The 21,835-nt window shown below is 40.3% G+C and overlaps 1 protein-coding gene across 1 annotated transcript; it reads left to right on the plus strand.

The window, feature by feature from the left end:
• Positions 1-2,280: 2,280 nt before the first annotated feature.
• gdpd4a (glycerophosphodiester phosphodiesterase domain containing 4a) lies at positions 2,281-18,871 on the plus strand (the record flags this gene model as incomplete). The annotated part of the gene is made up of 16 exons (XM_069712924.1): positions 2,281-2,354; positions 3,433-3,538; positions 4,083-4,186; positions 4,850-4,943; positions 5,659-5,718; positions 5,837-5,935; positions 6,161-6,254; positions 8,132-8,277; positions 8,561-8,643; positions 9,676-9,826; positions 10,520-10,738; positions 10,980-11,137; positions 12,855-13,002; positions 13,820-13,902; positions 15,004-15,083; positions 16,687-18,871. Coding segments are annotated over 16 exons (1,806 nt in total), but the record flags the coding sequence as incomplete, so codon positions are not given.
• Positions 18,872-21,835: the final 2,964 nt, after the last annotated feature.

Consider the following 21,835-nt stretch of genomic DNA (forward strand, 5'->3'; position numbering starts at 1 on the left):
TCTCTCACGCTTTCACCCTGTCATTTCTATAGTCTCCCCCCTTTTATCACTCCATCTGGTTCTTTGCTTGTTCACCCCACCTCCCTTCATCCTTTTCACAGCAGTAATAATAACAGATCTGATGTCACAGTTGCCATGGCAGCTACGTGATGACTTGGTTGGTTGAATCCGCCTGGTGGTCTAGTGGCCGACTTCAGTCACAGGAACGAAATAGATTTAAACTGAGCAAAAATGAACTGTACAGAGTATGCGGATGCAGTAAAATGTGATATAATAATACATTTAGTTTAAGTTGAATTTAAATCAATTATCATATACCATAATGGAATTGAATTGATTGAGGAGAAAAACATGTGGTTACAAACAACGGTATCCATTATTTAGTCTTGATTTACTGGAGAAACATGCTCAGTGTGTTTAGGATTAAAATGATACATTAACAGTGAACTAACCATCTGCCACCTCAACATCTATATCTTCTTACACACACAGTGCACATGTGCTCAGTTTGGGTTAAATAATACCAGTGTTGCAAAACAGTTGCACCATAACGACTAATCTGCTTCTTTGTATTGAAATTATACATCCTGATTGCTGAACCTTATAACCAAACCAATTCAGACTCTGGTCAAAAGGGTATTTATAAAAGAAAGTATGTGTTAAGGTAGTAAACTAGCCTCTTTGTTCTTAACTCAGGCTGTAAAAAGCTGTTGTTGGACCTACATAAAGCAGATTTAGGCCACCTATCTGGGTCTGTAACACATCAGGATCTAAGGAAAAAGCCCTATGGTGTTTTTTGGGTCTGCTCTCTGATCTGGTATAAACTAAAATTATTATTTCAGAACTGAAACAATAATTCAAATGATCATTTAGTCAACTAACAATATAATTTGCAATAACTTTAATAGTGGGTTAATTGTTTTAAACCTCTTACTAAGGAAAATTGCCCAAATGATCTTGTTCCAACATCTCAGATGTGATATTTGCTGCTTTTCTCTGTTGTGTCATTATAAATTGGTTATCTTTAGGTTTTGTGGTTGGCTAAAACAAGTAATGTGAAGACGTCATAGTTACCTGGAGCCAAAACTTAGTTCACATGTATTTACAAAATTTAATTTTTGACAAAATTTAAAGTGTGATGGACTTGATTGGATGCTGTCAGGATGTATTCGGTGTAATTTATAGTTGATCTTCAATGTGACATGGAAGGTGGGCTGTTACCCAGAGGGGTCCGTCTTATAGGTTGACTGACTGATTGATTGACCAGCTTTACTGGTCGGCAAATTGACTGATTTCTGTGGTATTTGGTTCAGTGGAGCAGTGGATGTAGAGCTGTTGCATAACTCGGATTTTTAAACCAGTGCTGTTGTTAATGTTGAGGTGAGACAGCTTCAAGAAAACAACCTAAATCCTCTTTCGGAGAAATGTTAATACCTCTTGTAGAAGATCCAAATAAATATATATATATTTTTATTTTATTTACTTTTTAAAAATGTTCTACTTGTAGTGTGGAGCTCAGTACTTGTTTTAGGGTCTGTTCTGTCGCATTACTGACTGCTTTGTTTATACGTCAGTCAAAGGTCAGGCTGCTCTGCATATGGCTATAACAGATTTGCATGAATAAACAGATCCTATAAAACAGATTTCTCTGTGGCTCTGTGTGTGTGTGTGTGTGTGTGTGTGTGTGTGTGTGTGTGTGTGTGTGTGTGTGTGTGTGTGTGTGTGTGTGTCATAAACCATTTGAGCAGACGCATGGTGTGTTGAATCATACATCCTAAACATACAGTATTGATATCAAATGTAGGTCAGTGTGTATTTCCGTGAGAGCATCTGTATCTTCTGGGTTAGTTTAAGCAGGGCAGAGGAGTAAAACCAGGGCTACACACACACACACACACACACACACACACACACACACACACACACACACACACACACACACACACACACACACACACACACACACACACACACACACACACACACACACACACACACACACACACACACACACACACACACACACACACACACACACACACACACACACACACACTCAGACCTGCTGAATTTAGTTTTCCTGTAAATACATTTTAAATTGATTCAAACTTTCTTCTCTCCCTCTAGGTGAAGACAGTTTAGTGGCCAAGAGTCCTTTCTGTCTCTCCTGTCCTTCATTCCTCCACTCTCTTCTTCCTCTCTCTCTTTCTCCACCTCTCTCTCCGTCTCGCTGTCATCGTCTCTCTGTCTCGCTGTCTCCTTCTGTCTCTGTGATGCCGGGCTGTGGGTGAGTCTGCTGTGACCAGACTGAAGCTGGGGAAGCTAAAGGTGGTGCGGCGGCAGCTGCTGCAAAGGTACAGAACAAGACACATCACAAACAGTGATGACACTCACACCTCCAAAAAAAAAAAAAAAAAAAAACAAAAAAACATGCTCCGACATACAGTCTGATTTCTTTATAATACCCTTTAAAGTCATTCTGATAACTATCACAGTGAATAACTTATTGTTTATTGTGAAAACTCTTTCAGTAGCATTGGAGTTAGGTAGCAGTTGTTTTCATTCATACAGTATTTGTATATCTATTCAAAATGGGAAATAATTTGAAGTAATGTGTGTGGAATGAGTAATTTTCATCTGTCCTAAAATTAAATCAACATGTTTCCCTCTTTAGTAAATATTTGACATTTGAGTTGGTTAGCTTATGAGAACTTCTGCCACCATCTTAATAAAGTGCAGCTAAATATTATGCCGTTTGTTTTATAGCATTGGAAAATTTCATTACAACTCCCTGAACTCTCCGCAGCTACACTCGATCTATTTCCAAACAATGTCCTGCTTACTCAGGATGATCTACAAGCTTAGCTGTGAACTGTTTTTAGCCTCCTTTCTCTCTCTGTGCAGAAGCATGAGTCACACAACTTTCTTTTTAAAAGATAGCCTGAATGCATCATCTACAGTGGGCTATGTATTTATGTTTGTGACAGACTGGTATGACGGTATTATTTTTATGAGACACTGGTACGTTTATTGACATACTCGGCTCTTATAACAGGCTTCTACAGAAAAAGTTAAGGCAATTAATGTTAACCAGAATAAGTTATCTTAAAAATCTCTCAAGTGTTCACTACTTAGAGTAAAAGTTAAGATTTTGTTACTCAGCTAATGTTTTACTCAGTGTCTTCTAAAATACACCAGTTGTTATGCTATGACAGCAGCAACAGCCGTGGCCAGAGGCATTATGTTTTCGGGTTGTTTGTCCTCATTAATGCAACATTTTGGGAACACCTTTAGAAAATGTCTTCAGATTTGGCACACGCATGTTAAATTGGACTTGGACAATTTCATTATGGTGGTTAAAGGTGAAGGTCACTGTGACCTCAGGTTGCAGAGTGCCGTACTCATTGGTTATTTTCTAATTGAATGGACCAGATATGAGCACCAGCCATTTGTCTCCTGCCTGGCTGGCCTCTACGGTTGCCAATGGAGACGATACCAAAGAGCCCGGGCGCAACCGGGAGAGTGCTGCTGCAGCAAGGTAAACATACAAACACAGCAGCATCTATAAGTAGCGGGTTGAGTTTGTTTAAGTTGCTGATCCTGCACAGTGTATTGATTCCCCAGCTGGTTTTCCTCAGTAGAGCCTGCTGACTCCAACAGTCAGTAACAGCTTATTTCTATGAAAAAATATCAGCATGTATATGTACTCTGTCAGCTTGTATCAAAATATACTGCTTCCATATGCACTCGGTAATGATTGACTTCCTCTGTGTCTGCCGGAGGTGTAATATTACAGAGTTTCTGCTCCAATTGTGATAATAAAGCCACAGGAAATGTTATTTCCCTTTTAAACTTAGTTTTAGTTTAGACCTTTAATGTAAAAATGATATAAAAACCATAGTATATTATTAAAGAGAGACTTTATCCTTTTATATAAACCACAAAAAAACGACTTTCTTTTGGTAGAAATGGGTTGTTTGGTAAGACAAAACATACGTTTTATATATATGTGTGTGTGTGTGTGTGTGTGTGTGTGTGTGTGTGTGTGTGTGTGTGTGTGTGTGTGTGTGTGTGTCTTACAGGTGGAATGTGGCAGTTTTGGCCTCCTGATCCTCACCTTCTTCCTGAGTTTTCTGTTCCTCTATTTCTGGAGTGAAGCCCAGAATGACTACAATGACTTTGACTGGTGGGTCTCACACAGACAGATACTGACGGAGGCACTCATGGTAGTCGGTGGTTGTTGTGATTTGTAGTGCGTTTGTTTGTCGTCATGATGGGGTTAGGGTTAGTTGTCTTGTATAAACATGATATAACACAAGGGATTGAGTAAACTGAACGTCATGAAGGCCGGTTTACGTAGACAGTATTTCTAGAGGTCTTATATGTATCGGTGTATCATCCACACAGACTGTGGGACACACGCAACGGACATATTTTTCAAACACACAAATATCCTGCTGTTTATATATTTTGAACTCATCAATGGTGTCCGTTATGATTGATTGAGGCTCACTAAAGGCAGAGTCCTCTTGTCCTCAATCTTAAAAACTATTCGATCGAGTACATTTGAGATATCAGTCAAATCTGTTGAAGACAGCTTGGCCGGCTGCTTTCCCTTCAGCTCCTCAGAAGTTGCAGCTGCTGACACAGACAGCTGCTTCTGATGACAGACAGTCAAATGGAGGTTAGAGTCAGTGTGGATTGAACACAGCCAATGCTTCAGTAGCCCTTATATGCTACTCGTTTGTTGCTTTTCCTGTGGATGTTTGAATAAATGTATGAGGGGATCAACTTATTCAACTTCATGAAGCGCGCCGTATTTGACTGTTTTTTCCTTATTCCTCTTCAGGTTTAACTTTGGGACTCTCGGTTTCTGGTTTCCCTGGTCTCTGGTCTTGCTGGTCCTTGCTGCCGCTCTTTTCGCGTACATCGCCCTCCTCTTGGTACGCCCGCTGACAGCATTTCTGAGCAAAGGAAATAACTAGTATACTCAGAGGTCTGATTATATGTTTTGCAGCTTGAATCTTGCCTTTTCAAAAACTCTTGAGGGCTGAGAAAACCTTTGTGTTGATGGAAAACACTTTGCCATCCCATTGCAGATGCAGATGTGTTCCTAAGCGACCTCACTGCCCCTTTTTACCACAGATAGCGCAATCCTGTCAACCAGCACCTGGTCGGGTGCAACTAGACTGTTTGATTGGAGTGTCACTATCTTGTATTTTTTTTCTCCAAAGTGGTTGAATCAATATGTTTCACTAGGCAAAAGTACATATTTGCCTCTTGGCCCTCCCAGCACTGTGTGTGACATCAAGGAGCTTGTCCACTGGACTGAAGAAATATTATGAAAGACTAATTATGTAATGCGAACAAATTGACACAGATGAAGTGAGGGAGACATTGCATCTCCTTAGAGAGGAGGCATATAACAAGTCTGACCATATCGTCAGTAGTAACAAGATATCCACACTGATATTTGATATTTGTCTGTTTTCTTAAAAAAATAAATTTTTATTTAATTATATTTAGTTTCAAGAAATGCTGAAGGTAATAGAAACCATGTTGGTTCATGAAGTTAAAGTTTAAAAGATGCTAATGCTTTGTGTTACTTTAATCTGCTTTATCTAACAATTTCTAACAAATGTCCCAACAATTGTTCAGGTGCTGGCGGTGTGTTTGCTTTCTGAGGGTCAGAGACTGTACCTTCACTGGAGCCACAAGGTATACACACACACACACAGAGTTATAAAAATAGATATATTTATAGATAATATGAATAAATTCTTTATATTTAAATTGTCTTCAAATGTGTTTTCTTGTCCTCCTATGTTTATGTCAGACTGGCATCGTGGTGACGTTGGCGTTCTCCGTCACGGCCACCGCCATCCTGTCTGACCTCTGGAGTAAAGAATGGAAGACGCTCCTGCTCTCCCTGCAGGTCAGCCATCCCGACACACCTGCCAATCACTGACGAGAATTACAGGATTTTTTTTTAAAAATTATTATTTGCAAAACATTGCAGTTAACATTGAGCAGTTAAATCTATTGCTATTCATACTTTATTTATACAAACTATAATTTGTGTTTTATGTTCTGGGTGACATATTCAAGACTGTGCTGACATGTTGGCCGATCCCTCTGTCTCTTTCTCTGTCATATTTAGGTGACAGCACCTTTCCTCCACATGGCTGCAGTCTCACTAATGGCCATTCTCTCCTGGCCAATAGCGTTGCACTTCTTCCGAATGAACAAGAAAGGTAAGAAAGCTAATAGTGGTGCCATTACATGAAAAGCTAGTATGTTTAAGTAGCTCTTCCTAAAAAATTACAAGCCAAAAACAATTCCAAATACGAACACCTTCTGTACAGTATGTGTCTGTATCTATACACTATACCTATCTTAATTTCCATGTTTAGTCATTATAATATGAACAATGAATGTGAAGTATTATCTAAAACCTGTTTAGAGAGTTCGACCCTCTGAAGAATTTTTAAACTGATTAGTTTAATTCAATTCCATTAAATTGTATTTATATATGGCTGAAGGACATTGGTGAAATGACTATTGGTGGAAGGTTCAGTTGTAGTCGTACTGAGCTGCTCTGCCCAAAAGGAATAAAGGTTCTCTGAACTGGAACAGACCCTTCAGTAACACGGCACACTGTTCTAGCAAGAAGACACAGCTGTAGATCTCCCTGTACTCTTCTTTTTCTCCCTCCACTTCATTTTTACACTCTTCTCTTTTAATGCTTTCAGTCACTTGCTTTCTGTCTTCTTTCATTTGCTTTCATGTGTTTTGGTCTGTTGATCCTTCTGAGATCTCCTGCCCTTTTGCTGCTGTCTGTTTCTCTGTACTTGTCATTGGGTCACTCTCCTTTTCATCTCCTCCGAATGGCTTTGACCTCTGCCTCCGTGTCTCTCTTATCTCTTTTGTCTCCATGGGTACTTGCTCCTGGTTGCCATGGTGATTCAGCAGGTAGTGATGCTGAGTCATGTCAGGGGTCTCTCCTGGCAGTAGATAAGGGATAACAGATTTGCCAAGGCGCAGAGTGTAATGTAGCTTGCTCCTGCTTTCATGTATTGAGATAAACAGCCCCCCAAGCCTGGACGTCGAGAGGGGAGGGGTACTGAGTTAAAGCTGGAAACACACTTTTACCACTATTAAAACCTACAGAGACAACACATGCTACATGAAATGACGTAGTTCCTCCAACATTTAGGTCTTTTTTTTAGATTTGAAAACACACTGAATCACAGGGAGACAACTGGGTTCACGTACACGAGTAAAGAAATTGTGACGTGATGTTTTTTTGGTAGTTTTGTTATTCACTCCAGCGTCAGACATGTCAGAAGTATGCGTGTCTGTGCTGAGTCCTGCTGGGACTCCGTGAGAGATAACGTGATGGAGTCTTTCTCTCTGCTGCCCATGTGGCTGCTGTTAAGCACCAGACAACCATCTTAATCCTATCAGGAAAGATTTTCTGAATATTATCCTGATTAAGTTCTGATTTCTACTGTAGTACATTCCTGTAACCATTAATTACAACATATTTAAATTCCTTAAAGTGTATTTGTTGTTTTTTTTGGATTTGTTTGTGTGTGAATGGCACACAGTACACAGTGTGCAACAGATTGTCTTGTCGGTGTGTTTGTGTGTGTGCTGTGTTGCGCGTTATAACGAGTTCATTATCAGCTATTATGCCATGCACAGATTTATTATATGAGGCCTTTCTGCATTACGGTAAAACAACAACTAAAAATCTTTATTGACCTGAAACAGCAGAAATACAGTTCAGACTGTTGCGGCCTCTAAATATGACACTGGCTCGAAGGATCACATAACATATGAGATGCCACAGTACGGTTCTTGAACTGTTTTTTAATGAAAATGTTTAGTGTCCTGGAACCTTATATTAATATTAAGTAAGATAATGAAGCCCATTTTTTAATTCTCAGAATAAGAGCCAACAAGTGCTTTGTACATTTACAGATAAATATATAACCTAAATTAAACAATAAAAATAATTCAGTTCAAAAGAATTTTTAATGGACCTGTTACCCTGATTTTGGTATTTTTTTGCTATTCATTTCTTCAGTGTAAAGACCAATATCTTTGTGCTTCCGTGTTATTGTAGTGCGTCAAGTGGCTGCCCTCGGTCTCTACCTGTCCGTGCTGTTCTCGCTCTACCTGGTTCCTCTGGGAATGTACTCGCCCTGCATTAAAGAGGCAGGAACTCTGGGACCTGCCCCAACACTCATCGGACACAGAGGAGCTCCAATGGTGAGACTGAGCTGAACCCTGACAGCTGGATCTGGATTTGTTCTGTTGAAACCCTCTAATGCACACCTCAGGTTGTTGGCGACCGTTTTTCATTCAATCACATAACTTCCTGGTATTTATTAAACTATTAAAATTGTGAAAAAAAAACATGAAATATATCAGTCTCCACTGAGAAATATTAATGTGCTAGAATTGTGGAAAACAAGAAACAGGGTAAAACGACTTAATTCTAATGTGCAGTGTGTGTGTGTGTGTGTGTGTGTGTGTGTGTGTGTGTGTGTAGCTTGCTCCAGAGAACACTGTGATGTCGTTTGAGAAGGCGGTGGAGGCTGGAGGAGAAGGACTGGAGACTGACGTCACCATCAGGTATCAACTTCTCCCACGTGTGTGTACATCCTGCTACGTGTCGTTATTTACCGTGCTGGTTACAGTGAGTGTCGAGTATGCGGAAACACATCTGTTCGCAATAATAATGTCACAACTGCAGATATTGTGAGACTTTAAAATTGAGGCTGCAAAACCGCACAATGCCCATGATGATAAACTTGACAGGAAACAGAATATATTTGACGGCTCACTTGTCTCGTGTGTAAAACAATTACACATCATTTTCCACTATATTCTAACTGGTCTGTGTTTTCGGGATGATTAATAATGAATGATATTCGTGTTTCTCTGTGTTCTCATGGATGGAGTAATATTAGTGCATAAAAATGGGGAGGGGGACCCAGATGTTCACACTTTGTCTTGTTTAAAAGTATGTTGAAGCTATTTAACTACAGTGTTTCTTGAAGGAGCGGCTTTGAGTCTTCCTCTGATTTGGTGGGAGATTTGTTTGCACAATGTGACAGTGTGAAACGGGGGAGGGGGTGAGATGGATGAGAGAGTGATGTCTCATGCCAAAAGTGTGAGTTGGCAACCCATGCTTGTAACTTAATATCGCCAGACTCTTGATGGCAGGAAAGGATTTCACAAGTGCAGCCAAAATCAGATCATTTATAAGCTTTTTAGTTTTACAACTCTTTCACTAAAACTGGTGCAGCCTTTGACAGTGAATGCTCCAGGATTAGCTGCTGCCTAACTGAACAAGATCTACAATAGTTTCAAGGTGACCAAACGGCCTTTTGAGTGAAATTGATCAACTTGCTGAATGTTCATTCACACGAGGTCCCAGTTTTTTTGCTGCTAAAATGATCGTCAGAGCAGTCGGTCAGCGGTGACCTGGAGCTGAGTCTGTGCCGTGATGCTAATGATACAGATCAGCTCCTCGTGTGCTCCTGGCTTTTCTAAGGTGATTGCTGCCGTGTTAATCCAGCAGGCGTTAGCTTTCCCATTAGCCCTCCGGCTTCTTCATTCCTCATGTCGCAACTCACTGAATATGTCCGTCCCTGTCTGTAGTTATGACGGTGTTCCCTTCCTGATGCATGACTCCACTCTGAAGAGGACCACTAATGTTGCTGAGGTTTTCCCAAACCGAACGCACCTCGATGCCTCCATGTTCACTTGGGCTGAGCTGCAGCAGCTGAATGCTGGTGACTGGTTCTTATCGGTGCGACCAACACACGCACACACACGCACGCACCCACACGCACCCACACGCACGCACGCACACACACACACACACACACACACACACACACACACACACACACACACACACACACACACACACACACACACACACACTATAGAGCATTGTTGTTAGACAAAAAAAAAAAAATCATCTCTGAAAATGTTAATTTTATTATATTTAAGATGAGGTGGTTGAAATATTTATTCAACCAAAAGAGAATCAATCAATTATTTATTTACTTTATTTATATAGCAATTAAATACATTTGAGAACAAATTAAAAACCAGACTAAAGCTAAAATAAGTTTAAAAACCAACCAGAAGAAAGTAATCCATTCATGTACGATTATGAAATGGTCACACCATTGCACCATGCCCTGTAAATTAGTGTTGTTTTTGCTGTTTTGGGTTTGTTTCTATTAGATTTCAGTGACAATTTTTTTTTGTTGTTAATTCACAAATTTGAGGTCCCTAATGAAGAAAGATTTCGTTTTTTCTCCTGTTGAGACTGACAGTGAATTAGTTACTAATAGTGATACTAGTAAACCCTCTAAGTAAAAATAAAAACAGCAAAAAAAAGCAGCATTTGTCTTATCAATGAATTTTCTGAATTATGAAGCGTAACGTTTTCCCTCTACATCACTCTGCTACACACTCGCTCCTCTTCCAGAGGGATCCATTTGGGACCGTGTCGTTCCTGTCTGAGGCGGACCGCTCCCAGGCCCAGAACCAGTCTGTTCCCTCACTGGCCCAATTCCTGGAGGTAGCAGCCCAAAGCGGCAGACTGGTGCTGTTTGACCTGCGCAGGCCACCGTACGGACATCCGTACAGTCAGTCTTACATCAACACCACTCTACAGGTCGTTCAGTCCCACATCAACTCCTCACAGGTGACTGCACAATGTGAATGGAAGCAGTGATTCAAACTTAACAATGAGTTGTTTTAAATATTTGTTGCTCTGTTTGTTGTGACTTAAACACAATTATTGCATTTTTTTTTTTAATATATGTTCAAGAGTATTTCTTTCCTCTTCATTTTGTGTGTGTGTGTGTGTGTGTGTGTGTGTGTGTGTGTGTGTGTGTGTGTGTGTGTGTGTGTGTGTGTGTGTGTGTGTGTGTGTGTGTGTGCAGGTGTTATGGCTGCCTTCTGAGGACAGGGAGCTGGTGCAGGCTGCTTCTCCAGAGCTGCAGCAGACCTCGGGAGAAAAGGCTTCTATTCAGGAGCTGAGAGACGACCACATCACCAGACTGAACCTGCACTACAGCACCATGTCACAACAACAGATCTGGTACTTAGTCATTCAGTAATAAACATCGTGAAGTAAACAACCCAATTTAATCTATTTTCAACAAAGATTTGGTGACATTTCTAATAACATCTTGTACACAGTTTTCAGCAAACAATGAAAAGTAGCAACATGTTTTCCCTCTGAAAGAAGACACTAATCAGCACAGGGTACAACAAACCAAATCCTCATGCAGTTAAAACTTAAAAACAGTTTGACTAATATAAATTGAGAAAAGAAATAAGACAGTTCTGATTTATTCCCTAATTATGCACCGAATTATGCAATTATGGCCAAAACAAAGCCTGAAAATTCAGATTAAACTATTAAAACCAAACGTAATGACGCGTACATTCAAGCACTCAGATCCATCTCCCCTCCAAACAACCTTATTTCTACCCACCGACACCTTTTGAAAAGCTCTCCTGTGCGTGTTGTGATGTAACACAAGACACAGATGGCCACCACGTCCTCAGTGACTCCGTCTTGTTGCTTGAAGAACGGGGAACGGGGAAGGAGGGAGACGAAGGTGAAGGGCAGCTGTGAGAGATGTTCATTAAAGGAGCGACAGGAAAGAAAGAGGATGCACTGCTTACTCAGTAGAAGAGACAAATGGTTGGAGGAAAAGACGTTCGTAGCAGCGGTGGAGGAGGCACAGAGAGGAGGAGGAGGGAGGCACTCGAGTTGTACAAGAGAAACGAGTGGGACGGACTTTTAAATAAAACAGAAGCTGCGAGAGAACAATCTGGTTATAAAAGGATGAAAAAGATGGCTGAATGACTCACGGTGACACTTTGTAACAACATTTCCCTCATTACTGTTGATTCTTCTTCGTTGGAGTATCTCATCGAAACACTTTAGCTTCGATGACACCTTATTTGTCGCCTAGTCGAGATTTCTGTTTGCATGAATCATGATGTTAGACTGCGTGGGAAACAGTTTGCATGTGTGATTCCTATAATTATGTAAAGAAAAAAAGGATGCGGTTGAACAGGGATTTATTGGTTTAAAGAAAAGTTCTTCTTCCTCTGAATTAACTGCAGCATATTATATATCTGCAGTGATGATATAGCATGAAGATGGGACTCTTTTTAATAAGACGAGATGGAAGAGAAAGCAAACTGTTTTGAATTGACCCCTGGTTTGATGTCAGAAATCATAACAACGTTATCCAAACTCAGGTTTTATGATCTGCCAAAGAATCATTAATTGATCTTAATAGTCTCTATACTTCTCCCTGCCACAGTCTTGTGTTCTTTTCTTCTGTCTTTGTGGTAAATTTTGAGCTTATGATGCCTGAAGGAAGGCGATTAGTAGGTCAGCTTATATTTATGAAGTGAAGTCTCAGTGCAAATCACAGTGAGAGTGCAGCCTGTTGTCACTTGGAAGCCATGTTTGTCTCTGCTGCCTATTTACAAGGTCAAATTGTGGTCTGTGAATGGTTTATATTTCCTTCAGCTTTCAGGTAACAGTGCTGATATTGTTTGGGGTTATTGTATAGATGCTTTTATTAAGTGGGGGTTTGATCATTTTGGCCCAAGAGGTGACAGAGTTTTCCTTTAGGTTTGATACTCAGTGACAACATAAAGTTTTCATGATTAAGTAACAAATCAGACTTTTTATTTTGTTCCTCCTGGGTTTTTAAAGCAAAAAAAGTAAAGTAATCTTACATCCATGTGTCTTCTTCCTACGCCGCCCCACCCTCCTTTTCTCTGTGCAGTAAATACCAGTCGGTGAACATCAGCACTAACCTGTATGTGATCAGCCAGCCGTGGCTCTACACTCTGGCCTGGTGTGCTGGAGCCCAATCCGTAACCACCAACTCCATCCACATCCTGTCCAACATCAACAAGCCACTCTTCCTCATGGTGAGCAAATCTACATCTCTGTTATCAGATATTAGGGTCGTTGCTGTCCTAAATAAGTGTTTATATTATATTTTTTTTTTAAAGATGACAAGACATTTTAAAATTAAAAACGAACATAGTATAAAGTATAAAATAGTATGAAATAAAATGTATGAGTTATATATTGGTATATGTATATATATTAATCCGTAGTAACAATATTCTAATATAATATAATATAATATAATATAATATAATATAATATAATATAATATAATATAATATAATATAATATAATATAATATAGTATAGTATAGTATAGTATAATATAATATAATGTAATATAATATATATAGAAGTAGCCGACATCCGACTCAAAGAGTAGTGATGGTTGAGGTGTGACAGTTGGCAGCTCTAAGTCAGTTGTTATTGTCATTGAACACACCTGCTGTGTTCAGTTGTGTTGAAGACACACTGCTGCTCTGAACACGATGTAAGGCACAAAATGTTCCAGTTGAAAACACGTGAACATTTACTGTTCAGACAACTAGAACAACTAGTGCTCTTATCCACAGAGAGTGGGACGTTCGAATGTTCTATATCAGCTCGAAAATCTCTCCAGCAGGTGTCGTGGGTGTTTGAAGATTGTACCTGTGACCTTCTGATTTGCATGAACACTCTCGCCCACCAGCTGCACACACACAGTCTGATTAAAGTTTTAGTGCGAGTGCTCAGGTCCTTTACGGTCACTAAGTGGAATAAATATATTCTTGTTCACACACATCAGAAATCTTTGTCCCAGCAAACGTAATCAACCCTTTTCTTACTGTCTCTCCAGACTCCAGAGGAATACAGTCTGATGTGGATTCTTACTGATGTGGTGTCCACGTTCCTCATAATTGCAGTTTTTGTATTCCACTGGTAAGACCGCATTCACACAGATGCCGCTCATAATTACCTTCCCGGTTAATGAGAACATTTGGTGTTTGGGCGGTGAAGCCGAGTCATTCTGTCTGCTGATGAGGTTTTATTACTAATATGTAATCTGAGATGTCACTGTGGCCGTGCAGTGTGATGAAAGTGGATGCAACTATGTTTTTGAATAACCTGAAGGTGGAAATGTGCGGGAGTGGAAGACGACTTCAGAGTGACAAGGCATCATCAGAGAATGCTCGCTGGGGCATGAGGGCTGATTTATGAAGTATTATCCATCATTTATACCAGATTATGTTTCTTGGAAGATCATTTGCAGAGATACTGGGATAACTTTCGGTCAGACATTTACACCCACTTGACAGAAACAAAAAAGCTGCCTATGTTATTATTTACAGCAACGCTTTGTAACACTATGAATGACTTCCAGGAGTGTGAAAATGTTTCTGACAGCCAGCTTCACCTTCACGTGTGAGCGTTCAGAGCGGGTTTCAGATTTCTGCCTTTCTGCATGGTCAACTTTGAGCGAAACCTTTGACTGAGGGTATAAAAAGGTTTTTTTCTTTACTGTCAGCCAGATGTGGCTCTTCTCCACAAAGGGAAGCCTCCTCTGAGGTTTTGTTTTAATTTTTCTGTTGTTTAAGCATCATCTCTTTCATCATCAACCTCTCTCTTGTCCCTTTCATAACCAGGCTTTAGACCACACTCACCCAGACCTCCACACACACACACACACACACACACACACACACACACACACACACACACACACACACACACACACACACACACACACACACACACACACACACACACACACACACACACACACGTTTCTTCATGTGTATCCGATGCACACATCAAAGCTGCTACAATACTATATCTCAAAGCACTTTGGTGAACACAGAAACACACCTGGTTAGTCTCTGCTGCTCTGATCTCTGTGTTTGGTGTGTGTGTGTGTGTGTGTGTGTGTGTGTGTGTGTGTGTGTGTGTGTGTGTGTGTGTGTGTGTGTGTGTGTGTGTGTGTGTGTGTGTGTGTGTGTGTGTGTGTGTGTGTGTGTGTGTGTGTGTGTGTGTGTGTCACAGGTGGAGAGAGAGAGGCCTGCCCTTCTGGTCCGGCAGCCGTCAGACTCACGAGAACGGACCGTACAGCAAGTTCAGGACAGGTAAGAACACCTTCTTCTCCTCTTCGCTCGTATTTCTTCATCGTGGATGAATGTGAAACGACTTTGTTTGTGTCTGTGTCTTAACCAGCAGAGACAAGTCCTTATTTTGTGATCAACATCTTTGCATGCAGTGATCTCCTGCTGTGTGTTGTTTGTTTGTGTGTGTGTGTGTGTGTGTGTGTGTGTGTGTGTGTGTGTGTGTGTGTGTGTGTGTGTGTGTGTGTGTGTGTGTGTGTGTGTGTGTGTGTGTGTGTGTGTGTCAGACTCCTTAGAGGTCATCTGTGTTCGCTGGAACCCCCTCCACTCTGACCCCCCTGCCGGAGCCCTTGTCTCTGTCCCCTTGGTCTTCAGCCCATGACACCCTGCATGCCTGCCCTGCATGTCATCCCTTCAGGAACCTTGTATGAACCATGAACACTGTTTGCTCCCTACAAGTGTCTATGTTTCCTCTGAAAAAATGTTATGTATGAAACCCATATGAGCCCATATGAAACTAGAGAGCACGGGATGAAACATACGGTTAATCAGTCAGTGTAGCTAAACTTCAAGTGTTGACAACATATAGAAAACTGAGAGAATTGTGTAATTTAACAGCTGCAATCAGACAAAGATGGTTTCTTCTCAAGTTTAGTTGCCATAGTAACGCCTCATCTCAGTGCTCTACAAGCCTAATTGTACAGAAAGTGCTGCAAGAAGTGTCAAAAACTCCATGTAGGCTACTGTCAATCACAAATGGCCTCTGAAAGACAACTATATGAAACCTGGAAATAAGTAATAACGGTTGGCTTCATATCACGGTTTTTGGCTCAGTTTGTTATATTTGTGGTGAAGTGTGGGGGGAGGGCAGCGCTAATTTCAACTGTTTGCCTTCACTATTTCTGGCTAAGAACAAAAATAATCTTAACTGTCAAAAGAATATATTTGTTTTAATTAGTGTGTTGTTGTTGTTTTTTTTAATATAAACGTCCACATTAAAGACATAAAGGTCACCAACGTTACTCCATAACTCACGCCAAGTGATGCAGTGGGCAGTTAGGTAACTTTCAGTATCCCTGGACGTCCATCCGTCCGTAGTCACAGCTATGAAGTCTGTGTTACACAATTCTTTCACAATCTCTCTCTGTGTTCATACAGCAGCCCAGAAATTAAAAAAAAAAAAACACGCTTCGCTCAGCAAAAAACAACAACTTTGGTGGACACGGTAGTTGCAGCGGTGTATGTTAGAACGAACCGAGGTCTCGGCACAGTAGGAAGGAACGTCAGCAAACGATTCTCTATGGAGGGAAATCGGGTTCTAGATTGGCGAACCAAACAGATGGATTTTTACTTGAACCATTCCTCCGTCTGCGTCCCTCCATTATGCACCACACTCAGCAGTTTGCATGCAACTTCACCTGGTTTCATCACTGCCAACTCTCACTGCTCACATTACCTGAGCTCGGTCACTGGTTTGTACTTCACCACCTCTCCCCCTCATTTCTGTGCCTCATGCACTCTTTCCCTCTCCTCTGTCCTGCAGTATGACCTCTGTATTACCCACAATACTCGTTGACGTGTGAAGGTGAAAGCTCTCAGCTGCTCTAATGTTTTCCTCCCTTTGCAGAGCTGAGCGACGTGTGGTCCATCTCCAGCGTCAACGTCCGGCCGGACTTACGGAGCACGCCCAGTTCACCCAGCACGCCTCACTTGCCCACCATCACAGAGGAGTGACTGGGGAGGGAGGGGAGGGAGAGGAGGAGGAGGAGGAGGAGGAGGGAGAAAGAAAGAGAGGAAGGTACAGATAACGAGGGGTGGAAATGAGAGAGGGACTGTGTTAACGCCTCCTACCAATAAACTCTCAGATCTTCTGTCTGTTACATGAAATATTCCAGAACAAATAAGCAACAGTTAATTAAATTACAGTCTAATATATATATATATATATATATATATATATATATATATATGTTTTTATTTTTTGTCTTCATTCAGAACGAGCAGTTTAGGGAGACAGGGATCGTGAGAAAGAGCAGAGAACGACACGTCCAGGAACTGAAGCGGTGACTCACTGCTGACGTCATCGGTATGCTGCTCAGCTGTCAGATCACCTCACTCTGTTGTTTTTATAGTTTATTACCCACAAACTAGATGTCGTTTGATCACGTTCGACAACCAGCACCGTTACCAAACTGATTGGCACACAGAAATTTGTAACACTGCTTTTCCCCAACCATTACCTAAAGGAAAAAGGTGACTGAATGAAGAAATGAAAAGGGGCAGATATTTTTTGGAAGTGAGGACAAAGTGAGCAGGAACAGGTCAGAGAAAAGTGTTTATGTTGTCAAAACATCTAAGAGGCAGCAAACTCTCCTTTCTTTCTCCACTTCCTCCCTCCTCTTGTCGTCTTGTGGGCCGAGTGCCTGCAGGATCTGCCGTCAGGGACTCTGGACACGTGCAGAAGCAGCAGCGTCCATCTCCATACTGTAATCTCATAGATGCCATTAAACACCGGGGGACATCAGGACGGTTAAACACGAGACCAGAGGCTGACACGCTTTAGGACATTTTCATCTCTGGTCTTTCAACACCACCAGCTGAGCTCAACAACGCAAGAAACTAAACCTCACACGTGAAAGAAGAAAGTCCTGAATACATACTGTCCCGCTGTAGTCATACGTCAGTCGCTTTCGCTCTTTCCGTCTCTTGTTTCTAGTTGATTAAAGACCGATTGTTTGTCAGAGGTGAAGCTCTGAGGGCTCACGTTTATAAAAACTGGAACTTCAGAGCGGGAGCCATCTGGACGACAAAATGGACTGAATATGTTACGTTTGATCTGTACTTTTTCATTTTCAGCTGTACAGGTATCAGGTGCATCAGACCAAACCACAAACCATGTCTTAGATTTAAATCTGCGAGTTGTAGGACGCGGTGTATGAGCTGGACACCGTTGGACTGACAGAATGAATGTAAACTCGAGGCTTGAGAAAGACTTGTGAGTTAGTATTTATGTTTGTACTAAAGTGAATGTATTATTAAGCAGGAGCCATGTTTCTAAGAGAGAGGATTGCTGAGTCATTTCAGTTTGGCTACAGATTTGTGCCAAATGTAAAATCAGCTGCTCGGAATAAGGATTTTAAAAAAAAAAAGATGTTTTTGAGAAACCTTTACAAGGCAGTGAAAAAAAAATCACACGTTTTTCCCTCAAAGATACGCACACAGTACTTTCTAGAAATACTCTAGTCTAGTATGTCCTACATTGTTCTACCTTGAAGTGATTTTAGATTTTAAATCCAGAGTGTCTTGTTTCACGTCCTCGAGGTCAGGGCTTTATTTTCTGACTGTGTTTGCTGCACAGTGTTGGAGATGAAGTGGGACAAGCTGCAGTAAGTGCCATTAAAAAAAAACAACTATGGATTTTTGTTTTCATTGTTTAGCGTCAAAATCCCTTTATTTTGAAAATATAACGATAGTTTCTGTCATAACTCCTTGGGTGCACATACAGTATTCTAGAGATTCGTGCTGCGAGCAGTCAGTTTAACATTGGTTTTTTTACACTGAACCTGCAGTCTGAGTCCAAATGCACACGAACCCGACCGGCCTTTCATTGAGCATTTCAACTCCCTCTGAGTCATTCTGAGACTCTGGGAAGAATTTTTAGGTCGAGGATTTGGTTGTAATTTTGGCGGTTGGTCTCACTTGAGGTTGCCCTGGCTTTGTTTTTGTGTGTCTGTAACACACTTCAGTTTCATGTTGGAGTCACAAAGGTCCAGCTGTGGTCTCCAGTGTTGAAACATGTGTGAGGACAGATAAATGTTGCAGTCAGAAGACGATCTACGATCTAGAAATATGAGTCCCGTCAGGAAATCACGACTGTCTACGACTGGAAATACGAATAAGCAACTTAATGTAAAGTATTGTATTCTGAATACGTGGTTAGAACTTAGTTTTACTATATTTGTGTTCCTGTTCAGAATATAGTAGCTGATCTGTCGCGTAGGCTAAGCTTTTTTCCGCTACAGTTATCAATCACTAGCTGCACAGCCATATTTATTCTATTGAATATGATGTTTCCCCACCGTGAGGCCGTTCCTTTGTAGCAAGCGGGTCTGGTGACGGTGCAGCCCTGCGTTGGGTTTCTTTAGGAGATGCTTTGCATTTTGGGCCTTGCATGTCTTGGATTTATCCAACTTTTGTTTAATAGATGCTTTATTAAAGATTTACTCCAACCACCAATCACTTTCGTCTCCAAGTCTCAGCTCATGGAGACTTAAATCTATCAAGGAATTTCCAATTGTTAGTTATAATAATATTAATAGTTAGGATTTTAGTTGAAAACATTATTCTGGTATCCAGAGAAACTTCTGCATTTTCCAAAAACATGAGCAGGCAGCACACAAAACAGCTCAAAAACTCTTGACGAAAGCTTCGCAGCAAATTGGTTATTATACTGATTGAAAACAAAATCTACTGAAAATTATAAATGAGTTGATTCTTTAGACATTTTTCATGAAGGAAGTGCAGCATTTGATTCTGACATCAGTTTTGGGAAATAAAGACATTACTGTTTTTTAAGGCAAGAGCACTCAACTGAAGTTCAGTGAAGTTGCTTCAGCTCATAAATTCGAATAAATGTCTTCAACCTCTGCAGGATAGTCCAACTTCACCACTATAAATTTGACTAAATTGTAGATTAAGATGAACCACATAACATTGATGATGTGGACACACTTTCATACAGACGAACAGCAGAGAAGCGGACAGCACAAATCATTTATTTTTTATCTGTCAGAAGGCAGCTGGCTGACAGAAACGTTTGCTCGCTAAAGAAAAGTTGTTTCGTAAACTAGCAGAGGTTTGATCTCAGACTCTGTTTCTGCAGTTTAGTTTTTATATTTAAGGCAAACATCCAGTAGAATTATGGCTGTTTTACATCGTTTTCACGTGCAGGCGTCCTCTGTATCAAGCTCTGCATGATATTTCAGTTAAGATAATTCAAGCTAACTTAAACTAATGCGTTCAAACATAAATAAGATCTAGAAGAAAAAAAGATGAGAGACATTGGGAACACCAGATTGTTAACCAGGCTGTTTCTTAAACGAGCTGCTTCTCATTGCTGAATCTCAGCCACCTTCACTTCTGGTGAGCTTAATTATTTTTAGCATGAAAAGATTTCCTTATTTCTCGGTAAAGCTGAAGAGCGATGTGTAGACTTTCTCATTTTTAGTGATCATCAGTAGAAACATATCTGCTTCAGTCTTGATGCCTGAGAGAACGCACATGAAAAAGTAGTTTTGTCCGGGGTATGTTTGTAAATGGCGTTATGAATGAAAGCTCTCTGTATCAGTCGTTTTGGATTCAGCTCCATCAGATTTAGAATTTATGGTTTGATCCCAAAAGGGCACTGAATGGATGCTGGTCGTGTGATCGGCTCCTACGCTGAGACGTCGGTTGTCTCACTTGTTGTTTTGGTGTGACTTGTATTATGATCCTGGTGAAGCCAGGATGAACAGAAAAGCAGAAAACTGTGGGTCTCTTAAATCAGTTCTGCTGAGTTAGTTCATCACTGAAATGATGAGTGGAAGCGTCATCATCTCTCAAATCTGTGGCTCACGTCAGAGGTGCTGTGTAAACGCTCAACATTGACCTTGAATAATGAGCTTCGGTACTTGCTGCTGAAGAAAAATGACCTTTTGGTGTAATAAAGTAATATAAGTCCATATATTATTCTTTCCAATGGTGAAATCTCTGTGGCATTTTACATCCTGTGCTGTACTGAACGGCTATTTTATTTTATTTAAGAGAGCCAATTTTCTTTTTTCTTTTTACTGTAACTTTTCTGATTTAAATGCTACTGTCATCTGGTATTAAAACAAGGGTAAAAAAAAAAAAAAAGATTGTTTTTTTGTTGGTATTTTCATGCCTCAAGTGTACAGAAATTCTGAGCTTCGTGTGTTGTGGTGAATTATATTATAATTGTTTGGCTTATTTGCAGCATAAAAATAAATTGCGGATAAGTGATTCAACGTATTTAACTGCCAGTGAACCACACGGCTGTGGACACTTCAGTAACTGTACAGTATAATCCCTTGATATAAAGTAGGGTCATAGTCACGGTGATCCTAAATTGGAATCCACTCAAAGTTTAACGCCAGCTATTAAGGATTATTTTTAATTAGTATTTTAAATTTCAATGTTAAAATGTGAAAAAAGTGAACTTTGCCTTCAAATTTCTCAGTAACTGTACAGTATAAGCAAAGTCATACAAAAGCATGTTGTCCAAAATATCTAATATTGGAATTGAACCAATGACCTTCTGACTGAGGGGCATCAGCATTAACCACTGTACCACTGTGCCTGTGCTAGGACAACTTGCTAAAGTATGAATTTTTTTTCATATTTTAGTCGACAATGCAAAGTCATACTATAGCATGTTCTCTGAAATATGAAAAGAAAGTAAAAAATCTGAAATTGTAAAAATTTTTTTGTTTTTTTCCCAGTTTTCAACTATACACTATTGTATGAGATTTTTCTTTTCTTTAGACAACATGAACCTTTTTTGGTCCTGACATGCGTGGCTCCGGCTGGAATCGAACCAATGACCTTACTATAGTATGACTTTTTTTCATATTTTGGACGACTTGCGAAAGTGATTTTTTTTTCATATTTGGGCGACAATACAAAGTCGTACGTTGCAAAGTCGCATGTTGTCCAAAATTTCTAAAAAAGTAAAAAAAATCAGAAATTGTTGGGAGTTCCTTTTTTCAACTACATGA

Source organism: Brachyistius frenatus, unplaced genomic scaffold (genome assembly GCF_029030835.1).
Source record: "Brachyistius frenatus isolate BFR_SWC_R1_liver_20210118 unplaced genomic scaffold, ASM2903083v1 Contig_114, whole genome shotgun sequence".
Lineage (NCBI taxonomy): Eukaryota > Metazoa > Chordata > Actinopteri > Embiotocidae > Brachyistius > Brachyistius frenatus.